We start from the raw sequence: 12,578 nt of genomic DNA, 5'->3' as shown, positions 1-12,578 counted from the left end.
CATTTTAAAGTACATGATTTCATATCTTTAACATATTATTTTAAGATTTTAGTCTCGATATTTTCTTTACTTCAGATTCCATTATGATAAATACTTTGGACAGACAGCAGGGAAAGATACCAATAGAGAGGTATTGTTTTCCTTGTAGGTGCCTGGTGCTTCATCTCTTTGTGAGTATAGTTGACAGGAATGACTTAAAATGTGTGAAAGATCTTCTGAACCCTCCTAGACATTTTTGTGGTTATACCCCCTAAGTCTTTGACCTTAACTGTAGTAGTTAGTCTTTACTAGTTTGATACTTCGTACATAAGCACACAACTTTTGTTCCCAAAATTACCTCTAAAAGCAGGGAATCACTTATTTTGTAAATTCTCCCCAAATGTCCCAAATTGAGGTAATTCTCTCAGTTACCTGTTTTGAGTAATACTACTTTTGGGGGAAAGGTACATTTTCCTCAAGTGACCTCAGTCAGTATATTATATTCTTCTAGTTAACATGTCAGAACTGGTAAAGGGGCAAGTATATTTAACACAGACATTATTTTTCATAAGTATATGATCACCCAGTGGCAAGTGTTAGATGCTATAAAAATACAATTTAAAGATCACTTTAAAAATTACCATAGTGAGTTGTTGAGGTTGTGAATAGTGAATAAATACCCATGGCTTGTTGAAAAATTCCCAGCATCACATCATATATAATTCAGAAAGTGCTCATTTCAAACTAGCCTCCAAATCCAGGCAAGATGGTTCTTTTAGGACATTAGTCTGCCATCTTCTCACCTGTTGGCTTTCCTAATAAAGTTGTTCCCCCACCCCCACCCCCCCACCCCCCCAAATACTTACTTCAAACAACTTAGATAGCATGAAGACCATGTGCTCTGGAAAACCTGTTACTCAAAGTGAAAAGAGTCCCTAAAGATAGATGGTGGCGATGATGGCATCAAGGATGGTTGAAAGTATTTGGATAAAAATTATTTCCAAAAATTTGGACTCCTTCTTTAAAAGTTTTAAGTTGTCTCCTTAAATGTTTTTGTTTCCTTCTCATTGAGCAAATGGAGGGTTGTCTTATATTCTGATTTGTCTTCATTTTGAGTATCTACCATACATTATTTTCCTTCCCTATTTGCACTTATTATTGTGTTGATCACTCTCTGGATGTGATTTTATAATCTTTTCCCCATTCCTTTCCCTGCATTTGGCTCCTAATTGGTTCCTAAAAATCTGACATGAGTTCAGCCAAGCTTTAAAGTTTACTGCATGTCTCCCAACATTTGAGGGTACATGCTTATTTAATTGGACTTAGATTAGTTACTGTCTCCTTCTCTTTCATGGACTTTGGAAACTAATCATCTCTGAATAATTTTCTAAAAGCAAAGGTTATGTATTTTTTTTTCCCTCTGAGAAAGGCAAGAAAGAAATAAATAGAAACTGTGAAAAGTAAAAATGGTTACTTATAAGTCCTGTTTATCTACTCATGGAGGAATAGGAAACAGTTGTTCATTGCTTTATTTTTAAAATTTGTGTCTAAAATGTTTTTAATACTTGTAGTTCTGTACCTCAGAATCTAGTGATTTTTTTCTTACAAACCATTGCAGTTTACGTGCATGACAGAAAAGCTCATCTTAAAAAGGCAATTTTTGAAGTATACTTTAATGTTTTATTTTCTTGTGAATTTTTTAAGGCAGATGAAGTGGTAATAATTATTCGACATCGTGTGTAAAATATTTTATCTATCTTTTGAATTAGAAACGTCTAAAAGCAGCAGAAGCTGAGAGTAAGCTGAAACAAGTGTATATCCCAACTTAGTAAGTAATGGAAATCTATTAAAATATTTGCCATGGTATTAATTCTCTTCAAAACAAAATATGTACATTTTGGTCAGTTTCTGCCAAATTTGAATTTCTTTATGTATCTTATTTTCTTCCACTACAAAGCACTGTTTGCTTTCCATTTTAGTGCCACTTAAATGACCTTTTTTAGAAAGAAAAATGGCTGGTGGGGGAAACCCCAAGTCAGCTAACAAAAGGACCAGAGGAAACATGCCATGGAAGCTTCAGGGAGGATTTCCCTGGTGGTCCAGTGGTTAACACTCCACGCTTCCACTGCTCGGGGGTGCATGTTCGATCCCTAGTCAGGAATTAAGATCCCACATGCTACACAGCGTGGCAAAAAAAAAAAAAAAAATTTAAATTAATAAAAAGCTTCAGGGAAAGCGTTAGAAAACTAACCTATGAAAATATTATTTGAAGCAAATGTGTTTCAGAAAGCTAGCAACTTTTGAAACTTCTGTATTGTTTAATGTATTTTGTTTGGGTAATGTGTGTTGCCCTTTTGAGGTATGTCGTTTATTTGGTTGAGAATTTTACATTGTTTGCTTGGGGAAAGGGTTAGGGGATGTAATTAGAACCAAACTTTGTAAATTATTGGATAAATAATGAATAGGTTTCAGTTGTTTCAGATGCCTAGCATTCTATCATTATTGTCCTGTTGGTTTAGAAATCATTGTCATATCAAAATGAATGCCAATTTTCTTTTCATTTGCTACATTTTAAATGAATTATCTTTTTTTGAGATCATGAGTTTGACAGTTCATTTGTTCAGGAAAATTTATTGAGCACCATGTATACAGTGCTATCCTACGTTCTTTGGGGATTAAAATGAAATTTACTGCAGCGTTCTGTGTACTGATTCAAGCTTTTTCACTCTTTGAGCTCAGTACAGTTGTTTTATACCTCGCCTTTTGTTTACTGAATTTTGATATATTTTTATGTACAGGAGGCCTCATAGACACTGAATTGTTATATTTCTTATTAATCTTTTATCTCAAGATAGATAACATGTAATTTACAGGGTCCATAATTTTTATTCAGAGCTGTAATGTCCTTCCTGCAGAGTGGTTTCTAATATTTTAGAAAATTATATGTTTTATTTGACTAAGCTATAAAAGAACAACTCCCCAAAGAAAACACTGCTGTGATTCATGTGTCTTAGATTTTCAAAAACAAGCATACCAGCTTTCTTATACTTTGCAGTGCTGTCACATCAAAGGAAAAGTACATTAAGCCAGTTTTCAGCAAATAACCCAGATAATTGTTGCTCTTCTGTTTTGCATTGACTTTGGAGCCTTGATCTAAGCCTTGATCTAAGTCAAAGACTAAGTCAAAGACCAGTATGTGGGCCAAATCTGACCTGCCACCGGTTTCTGTAAATAAAGTGTTATGGAATACAGCCATGTTCATTCATTTATGTATTGTCTCTGTCTGCTTTTGTGCTACAATGGCAGCGCTCAATGGTTGCGACAGAAATTATAATACCCACAAAGCTTAAAACATTTACTCTGCCAATCCCTGATCCAAGTGAATGACTTTTGAAGATCAAGATAGAGTTTCTAATCATACTTTTAAAAAATGTTATATAAATCATGTATATAAATAGAATATATGAATTCTATTTATTATGAATTTATTATTCATAATAAATTCTGTTATGAATCTGTACTGTTGAGTTGGATAAGAATCTGAGTTCTTTGAAGAATTTCCCAATTAACTCTGAAATATTATTTTAAAACAAATAATAGATTAAGTTCTTGGGGGGAGGGGATGCCATGCTACATGGCTTGTGGGATCTTAGTTCCCTGACCAGGGATCAAATCCAGGTCCATGGCAGTGAAAGCACAAAGTCCTAACCACTGGACCACCAGCGGGAATCCCCAAGAATTATTTTATACTGTCATTCTTTTGAGACTGGCAGTCTCCTATATATATGCAAAGCACTCTGTTCACTGCTAGAGGTAGATCAGTTAAGAAGACACGTTGTCTTCTGGAGCCTACATTCTATTGTGGGGGAGACAGATGCCAAACAGCTAGTCACCCAGTGTGTTGAGTACTCTGATGATGGAGAAGAGCTGGTGTGACAGTTTGTTCTGGGGACCACACTCAGTTGATGCTGTCAGGAAAGATTCCTTGTGGAGGTGAGTTTGAGCGAACTGTAGAGGAGGGATCATTCAGGTGATGGAGGCTTTCCAGGCCAATGGGATTGTGAGATGGGAAGGGGCAGAACAGAGTTACGGAGGTGAGAGAAAGGCAGTGTGGCTGGTGTGAAGAGAGTGGTGAGCCATGGGAGGCCAATACGGTAGGCAAGGGCCAGGAGTTAGCCATCTGATAAACAGTGGAGTTGGGTTGTAAACAAGTAGGTATCATGGTTAAATTTCTACGTACTTTAAGATTACTGGCTACATTTTGGAAAGTGGTATGGGGAAACAGGGGAGTGGATGTAAGAACGCCAATTATGAAAGTTCTTGGAGAAGAAAGATGATAGTAGCTTGACCTAGAGCTGTGGCCTGGAAATGGTATGCTACTTAGAGGTGATTGACTTGTATGGAGAGAGAGAGGGGAGATGTCAAGCTGAGTCCCAGGTTTCTGGCTAGCTCAATTAACTAGGTGGATTGCTGTGCTGTTCACCATGATGAGAAACTGCGGCAGAGAACCAGGTTGGGTCATTTTGAGTTTGTTTTCTCCAAAAAGAGGTGTTGAATATGCTGTCAGATATATTGGTCTTAAACTCAGGAGAAAGTTCTGGGCTAGAGGTCCATAGTTGAGCTTCATCAGCATACAATATTGTGCTTGAAACGATGGATGAGATTTCTTAGAGTAAATAAGAAAAAAGAGCCTTGGACCAAACTTGAGGAAATCTGTTCAATATATCAGATAGAGTATGATAGCTGAAAAAGGATAGCCAGGTGAGTGCATTATCACACAACCTGAGAGAGGAGTGTCTTTCAAGGAGGGAAAGAGGTTAACGGTGTCAAATGCTAATGAAAAATAGCCAGGGAATTTAGCAACATGGAGGTCGATGGTAATGTTTAATAGAGTGCTAAGGGCTGCAGACAGTGAAGATTAGCAGCTCTCAGGAAAACTGGCTGGAAAAGGCAGTCGAGAGAGCTCTTGGCATTGAGGGGTGAGTGTGGATAGAGTAATGGGGGAGTTTTTTAAATATGGAGAAATGGAGAAATCTGTTTCCATGGTAATGAGGAGGGTCCAGGAAAGAGAATCAAGTGTACAAAGTTCTCAAGAGGGCAGGAGGGCTGCAATCTGGAGCATAGATGAGGGGAGGAAAGGTTTGGGCATTAGATAAAGGAAGGGCAGTTTCATATAATGCAGCTTTAAAAACTTAAAAAAAAAATGTTTGTCTTTATTCAAATGGTCAACATTGACATTAACCATTTGTCCCCTGAGAAGGAACCTGTAGGTACTTGGTTTTGCAAAACATGTTTTAATTGGTTCACCTGTCTATATTCCATCTTTGCACACTCATTTTCCTTTTGTGATTATTAGAATTAAGGTCAGTGGTTTATTCCGTCAAATAACATTCTAGATTCAGTTGAACAACTAAAGTTGTGTTTACTCTCATTCTTTTCTCAGGCCGCTCAACTGTAAATTTGTATTAGGTCTCTTAACACATATATTTTGCCCTGTGTAAAATGTCAGAAATGTTCCTATTTAGAGAAAGCCTTCTGACATTATCAGCCATTTGACTTCAAGGGGCTACCACTTCTTTCTATGTATAGTAGATTTTAAAAATCAGAAATATTTTTACATACCCTTGGAAATCTTAGTCATTCTGAATCACCACTTTTAACTTTGTACTTTTCCAACTGAAAACTCTAAGAGGAGAAATACGTTCTGTCTGGTTTAAAATGTGTCTTTGAAACCAATTTGTCTTCAAAATACATGGCTGGAACAGATTTGAGGTGTAAATAATAGCCCTGTTTATAGAATAGGGCCCTCAGTGCACACAGAGGTTAAATGATTTCTTCTGGGGTGGTGATGGGGCGTCAGCTAAGAATTATAGTAACAGTGCCAGAAAGAAATCTTATTTTTTTAAAAAATTTATTTATTTTTATCATTTTTGGCTGCGTTGGGTCTTTGTTGCTACACGCGGGCTTTCTGTAGTTGCGGCGAGTGGGGGCTAATCTTCGTTGTGGTGCATGGGCTTCTCATTGCGTTGGCTTCTCTTGTTGCGAAGCACGGGCTCTAGGCGTGCGGGCTTCAGTAGTTGTGGCACACGGGCTCAGTAGTTGTGGCACGCGGGCTCAATAGTTGTGGCTCGCGAGCTCTAGAGCGCAGGCTCGGTAGTTGTGGCTCACGGGCTTAGCTGCTCCGCGGCATGTGGAATCTTCCCGGACCAGGGATCAAACCCGTGTCCCCTGCATTGGCAGGTGGATTCTTAACCACTGCACCACCAGGGAAGCCCAGAAAGAAATCTTAATTTGTCATCAGGCCAAGTTTACATATTAGGCTTTCACTGGTAAATGTAAGTGTGGGAATGAGAAACAGCAAAAAGGAAACTCACGAGCCTACTCCGTGCTGAAACTCCAGGTGTCTTAATAGTTGTGAACTCTCATTACTTCACAAGCCACAGGAAGATAGAGTATGGTCTGCATTTAGTCATTCAGCATTCATTACTAACAAATAATTTGCTAATTTACTTTGCTTATTTTTTGCCCAGCAAATAGACATGAAAGCTCCTCTGGAATGCAAGCTCCTTGATGTTGGCACTTTTTTTTTACTGGGCACTGAATAAATATATGTTAAATGAATTATGAGTGTATTGAGGACATACTATGTACACCTGTACAGTATTCTTAGGCATGGCTGATAAGCAGGGGAGTTAGGCTACCCCAGATGGGAAAAAGTGAGCCATGTTTGCTCAGTAAATACCAAGACAATCTGAGTTACATGTTTGTGAGGAATTACGGCCTCTGGAAATCTGATAGATATAACTTTTTCCTCTTAAAAAGAAATGCCTCAAATACATTTATTGGTTTTTCTAATTTCAGGTGCTACTTAATCTTCGTCATAAATATTCAAACATGATAGAAATCACGGGTGGTCACAATCTCCTGAAATGCTAACTTTTACCTCTCAAGATATGCCTTGCTGATATCCACAGTGTCTCTGTTGGGCATGTGGCTTTCGTGTAGTTCCCTTGAGAGCCGATGCGTGGAGTCAGCAGCTGTCACACCAGCAGCAGGAATGGGACAGTGGTTTTCTCTAAACACAGCACACTACCCTTGGCTCAATTATTTAATCCAAAAATTATATTCTCAGGAGAATTTATGATAGGTGATAAAGTTTAATAAGTTGTATCTTTCAAATTTATCAGAGGGTGTCCTAAGGAAATTGTGTTTGGGCGGAGAACAGATACGGTGTATTTATTTTGTGAGTGTCAGGCTTAAGAGATTTTTTTTTTTTTTCGGTACGCGGGCCTCTCACTGCTGTGGCCTCTCCCGTTGCGGAGCACAGGCTCCAGACGCGCAGGCTCAGCGGCCATGGCTCACGGGCCCAGCCGCTCCGCGGCATGTGGGATCTTCCCGAAACCCGGTCACGAACCCGTGTCCCCTGCATCGGCAGGCGGACTCTCAAACACTGCGCCACCAGGGAAGCCCAAGAGATTGGTTTTTACATGACGTTGGTTTGTAAAGATAAGTGGTTTGGGTTCATTTTAACACCTTACTTTTACCAGTTTATTTCTTCTTCACCAAACATTCAAATGTTTATTTATGTGTAGTTAAGGTAAATCAATAATGAAATGTAGAGCCTTTTACCTTGTTATGCAAGTCATTTTTATCACTTCACTTTATATTTCATTGAAAGCAGCAAACCAAATCCCAACCAAATATCCACCAGTAATGGCAAACCTGGTGCTGTGAATGGAGCCGTGGGATCCGCATTCCAGCCGCAGAACCCTCTCCTAGGGCGAGCCTGTGAGAGCTGCTATGGTAAGTTTTCTCCAGTAGGGCTTCCCCAGCTCCTCTGATGCCTGTTGTGGGTGAAGGGCAGGAAATTGTGCTGGCACTGCCGGGCAGGAGGTGCGAGAGGTCAGCACTGCGCAGAGGGCAGAATAATGTAGCCTCAGAGTGGACAGGTGCCCATCCTTACCTTCCACCTGGACACTGAGTTTAGGTATTGGGTTTCCTTTGATTTGCTTCTGTGGTGTCCTGGGTTTGTTGAGCAGTGTGTGCTAAGCTGTGTGCTAAGCTCAGTAGTTGTGGCGCATGGGGCTTAGTTGCTCTGCGGCATGTGGGATCTTCCCGGACCAGGGCTCGAATCTGTGTCCCCTGCATTGGCAGGTGGATTCTTAACCACTGTGCCGCCAGGGAAGCCTGAAAATTAGATTCTTTTGGTCAAAATTTTGCATGGATTGCATAACTGTTTTTGAGTTGGCAGTTAGATTTTGAACTTCATTTATATTTAAATGAAAAGAAGAAGAATCCTGCAGACAGGTGTTAGTGGCTTAATGTGTCTTATTTTTGCCTTACAAACCCCTTTCATGTTATATGCAGTCTCACATATCCCTTTAAATAATTATTTCACCATTTTTATGTGTGCATGACAAATAAGCAATTTTAATTTTAGGTCCATGTATTAAATAATCTATTGTAAAGTGTATCTTAGTATAATATACATAGAAGTTTTATCTTTATAGAAAGATAGAATTTGGTGTTTTCTGTTTGTCACTTTCATTGAATTTGAGTTAATTATATAAAGAGAAAGGCATTTGTTGACATACTAAAATGACATGTCATGATTAATTTGGGTGAAAATAAATATTTAAATATGAGTGAAATTTTATGTTCAGAATCCTAAATAGGCCCATGCCTAATGTTTAGGATTCTTAAAATTTGTGTTTTAAAAAAAAATCAACTTATTTTACTATTTGTTTTTAAATTACAAGAGGAAAGGTTTTTAGGCTGCTATTTGCAAGGAGTCCTCCCAAAATAATACATGATGGGTTCACAGTATCATTTTCAACAAACTAAGAGAGAGTTTGACTGTAATGATCGCTGTATCTTCTCTTTTTGACATTGGTTTATGAAGTGTTAGTTGACACCCTGATGTGCTGTTTGAACGTTTTGACCTGATAAAGGTAACTTACAGATCAAGGGAAGGATATTCCTAGGCAAACTTACAGAATCATAATTTTATGTACCTTATTAACTTAGCGTTCATCATCAGTGTTTTCTTTCTTAAACTTCAGATCCATTGTGGGAATACTTTAAATGTTATATGGCAGTACTTTAAACTTCAGAGCAAAACAACACAGGTGTGTAGTGTTTAGCTCAGGAATGAATCAATCGAGCTCTCAGGTCTTAAGCATGCCGTGATCTTGGCTATGCATGCTCAGTTGACAGGGACTTACAGTCTGGAAAAGGATTTGTTTTTAAAGAGAGAAAGAGTAAAATAATTATTTTATCTATTGATTAAAATAAAGGAATGGAAAACAGATACCTGTTTCTGTCAGACTTCTACCTTTATCTGAGGGGTCCCTCTAAGCACTTTAAACCCTGAGGTAGTTTCTGAACCACAGGTTTGAAAACCTGGATTTAGTTTAATAATACCTTTCTGATAACTTATTTCCAGAAATTTACACAATATTTTTAATATTTAATATTGTACAAAATGTTTTTAATGAACCAACAAAAACTCCTTCAGCAGCACAATGTATAGTATAGGGCACTTCACCTAATGGCCCCTCTTAGTAAGGGCCACAGGCACTTGATAACTATAGAAATAAATGGTTTAATGAATTCTCACTTGAAAAATACATACATGTATTAGACTTTCCTGTTTGTCGGGTAAACTGGAAGAAGAAAAATAACATTGTAAACTAAAGATGGCTTTGGAATATTTTTGAAATATTTGACCATGTGTGTATTGATATTACAAGTTATGTCACATTCTTTGTTTTTTCTTGTTTTTCCTCCGTCTTTAGCTACACAGTCTCATCAGTGGTATTCTTGGGGCCCACCTAATATGCAGTGTAGGTTATGTGCAACCTGTTGGCTCTATTGGAAAAAATACGGAGGCCTAAAAATGCCCACCCAGTCGGAAGAGGAGAAGTTACCTCCCAGCCCAGCTACAGAGGTACACAAGCAATAGTCTTCTTAGTGTTGAGAAATGTAGTGTTTTTCAGCGCCTGGATCATTCCTTGGAAACAGAAGTACAGTATAGGATAAGTTAAAAACAAACAAAGCTATTATAGCTAAATGTAGTACTGAAACGTTGAGGGGTGGGTATGGAGATAGGGGCAGGGACAAATCCAGTTTTTTCAGGTATTCAAAGTATCCGGCCTTGAGAGATTACTCAGAAGAAGAACAATGTGTGTGGGAGGTGTTAGCATGAGTAGAGAGCTTACAAATTAACTACTGGTTTTAATGGCTTTTTGGCAAACAGTTTGCAACCTTTCGGTACTGTTGAAAATGTGTTTTATTGCATAAAGTAATAAATACAAACTGAGCATTCTTTCTGTCCCTGGGCTATCGTAGGAGGGACAAGAAGGCATGGGCTCAATCTTGAGGTGAACAACAGTTAAAATTTGATTTTGGTAAAATTCTCATAGATGGCAGATATCAGGCACCTATGTCTACCAGAGGGAGGTTGTTCTTTTTGAGAGCTAGCAAGATTTAAGGACCCCCTTCGATATTTTTTTTTTTTAAAATAGTCTCTCCTCTGGCAATTTTTTACTGTTGTGAATGTGATTTTGGATTGTTAAGGTCAATTTAGGAGAAAAAATATATAGGATCACAGACACCCTTACTTCCACCCAGTTTCCTTCTCTACTCCCCACCTCCTACTCCAAAGTACATACTTTTAAATTCTCTCCCCCGTAATAAGTTATAGATTCTTCAGTGAAAGACTTAAAAACTGCGCTTTTCTTTGAACAGGATGCAAGGAGTTTTTTTTTTATGCTTCCCTAAAAATATATTCTTTTTTTTTTGTTTTACATCTTTATTGGAGTATAATTGCCTTGCAATCATGTGTTAGTTTCTGCTTTATAACAAAGTGAATCAGTTATACATATGTTCCCATATCTCTTCCCTCTTGCGTCTCCCTCCCTCCCACCCTCCCTATCCCACCCCTCTAGGTGGTCACAAAGCACCGAGCTGATCTCCCTGTGCTATGCGGCTGCTTCCCACTAGCTATCTACCTTACGTGTGGTAGTGTGTATATGTCCATGCCTCTCTCTCGCTTTGTCACAGCTTACCCTTCCCCCTCCCCATATCCTCAAGTCCATTCTCTAGTAGGTCTGTGTCTTTATTCTTGTCTTACCCCTAGGTTCTTCATGACATTTTTTTCCCTTAAATTCCATATATATGTGTTAGCATACGGTATTTGTCTTTCTCTTTCTGACTTACTTCACTCTGTATGACAGACTCTAGGTCTATCCACCTCATCACAAATAGCTCAATTTCGTTTCTTTTTATGGCTGAGTAATATTCCATTGTATATATGTGCCACATCTTCTTTATCCATTCATCCGATGATGGACACTTAGGTTGTTTCCATCTCCGGGAGGAGTATTATATTTTGACAAGTTCCGTTCTTTACATGTTTGTTGGTGTCTGATTTTATAGGACCCTCGAGTTCGAAGTCACATGTCTCGCCAGGCCATGCAGGGGATGCCGGTCCGAAACACTGGGAGCCCAAAGTCTGCAGTGAAGACCCGTCAAGCTTTCTTCCTTCACACTACATATTTCACAAAATTTGCTCGTCAGGTCTGCAAAAATACCCTCCGGCTGCGGCAGGCAGCAAGACGGCCGTTTGTTCCTATTAATTATGCTGCCATTAGGGCAGAATGTAAGATGCTTTTAAATTCTTAACCTTACATGTTGTGCTTCTGACCATTTCCTCTCTTTCCCTCTCTCTCTCTTTTTGTTTTTGTTTTTGTTTGCAATAAACATAAGTTCTTGTGTACAGCCTTTTATTTGGTTTATTTTTTTTTAACATTGTTTTGTCTGCTGCCATTTGTATAATGCCAACCTGAAAACATTGAAACTTCTGCAGTCTTTATGAGAAAGCAGTGCTCAGCAAAAGATTGGTGGGAGGTGATCCTATCCAGTGGGGTTTTGTGATGGAATTACCTGAAAGCCCTTATCGAAGAGGGATTTTTACCTATAAGGTAGAATAAAATTTGCCAATTTACACTAATGAGAAATTGTATGTCTTTGTAAACTTCTCAATTTCCCACAAACCTTTTACAATTATCATACAATATTCTGGAAATTCACAGTGTTTCATAACAAATTAGAAGATTTAGCAAATTATAAATGAATTTTAAAGTTTTTTGGGTGAATTTTCTGGAAAACACATTTAATTTTTACAAGCTAGTGTCTGAATTTGTGGTTGAGCATTCTTTCTATTTGTCCAGTTTGGTTTCCATTTCATAATCATATACCATATACATTGCTACATAACATTTACATGACTTTATTACTCATTATCAACACATTCAGTCTTGCTTATGTTTTTTTGTTGTTGTTAGAACAAAGGTCATATGTACCGATGAATTGCAGGTTGTTCTGTTATTACCATGTACCCCTAAATGTGTCCATAATTTGTGTGTGAACTCTGATTCTAAGTCTTGCTACTTTTAGTTACATTCCTGTTTAGCATGTTAGAGCCATGAAACTTTTTTTCCCTATGGGATGAGAAAACTTGCTGTCTGGCTTAACAGGTAGGAAATCTTAAAGACATTCGGTAGATAACTCTATCTGTGAGATAAGAAATTTCTTAT

General features: G+C 38.2%; 1 protein-coding gene across 7 annotated transcripts in view; it reads left to right on the top strand.

Moving 5' to 3' along the window:
* MTA3 (metastasis associated 1 family member 3) overlaps positions 1-12,578 on the top strand; it is a 198,744-nt gene that overhangs the window by 161,269 nt on the left and 24,897 nt on the right. For 5 of the 7 annotated variants that reach the window (XR_002644571.2, XM_022573966.2, XM_089923235.1 and 2 more), the window contains 4 exons: positions 1,749-1,807; positions 7,658-7,782; positions 9,777-9,928; positions 11,419-11,641. Coding sequence is in view for 6 of the 7 variants with exons in the window: in XM_022573966.2 (XP_022429674.1) it covers positions 1,749-1,807; positions 7,658-7,782; positions 9,777-9,928; positions 11,419-11,641 (559 nt within the window). In the remaining variant the exon portion in view is untranslated. Of the gene's footprint in view, positions 1-1,748; positions 1,808-7,657; positions 7,783-9,776; positions 9,929-11,418; positions 11,761-12,578 lie in introns of those variants that run through there. The other 2 variants (XM_022573965.3, XM_022573968.2) reach the window with 2 other exon arrangements.

This window comes from Delphinapterus leucas, chromosome 13 (assembly GCF_059928025.1).
Source record: "Delphinapterus leucas isolate spDelLeu-1000000601 "Yukka" chromosome 13, BTC_Dleu_Yukka2, whole genome shotgun sequence".
Classification (NCBI taxonomy): Eukaryota; Metazoa; Chordata; class Mammalia; order Artiodactyla; family Monodontidae; genus Delphinapterus; species Delphinapterus leucas.
The sequence above is the reverse complement of the archived record's forward strand: the minus strand, read 5'-3'. Positions and strand labels throughout refer to the sequence as shown.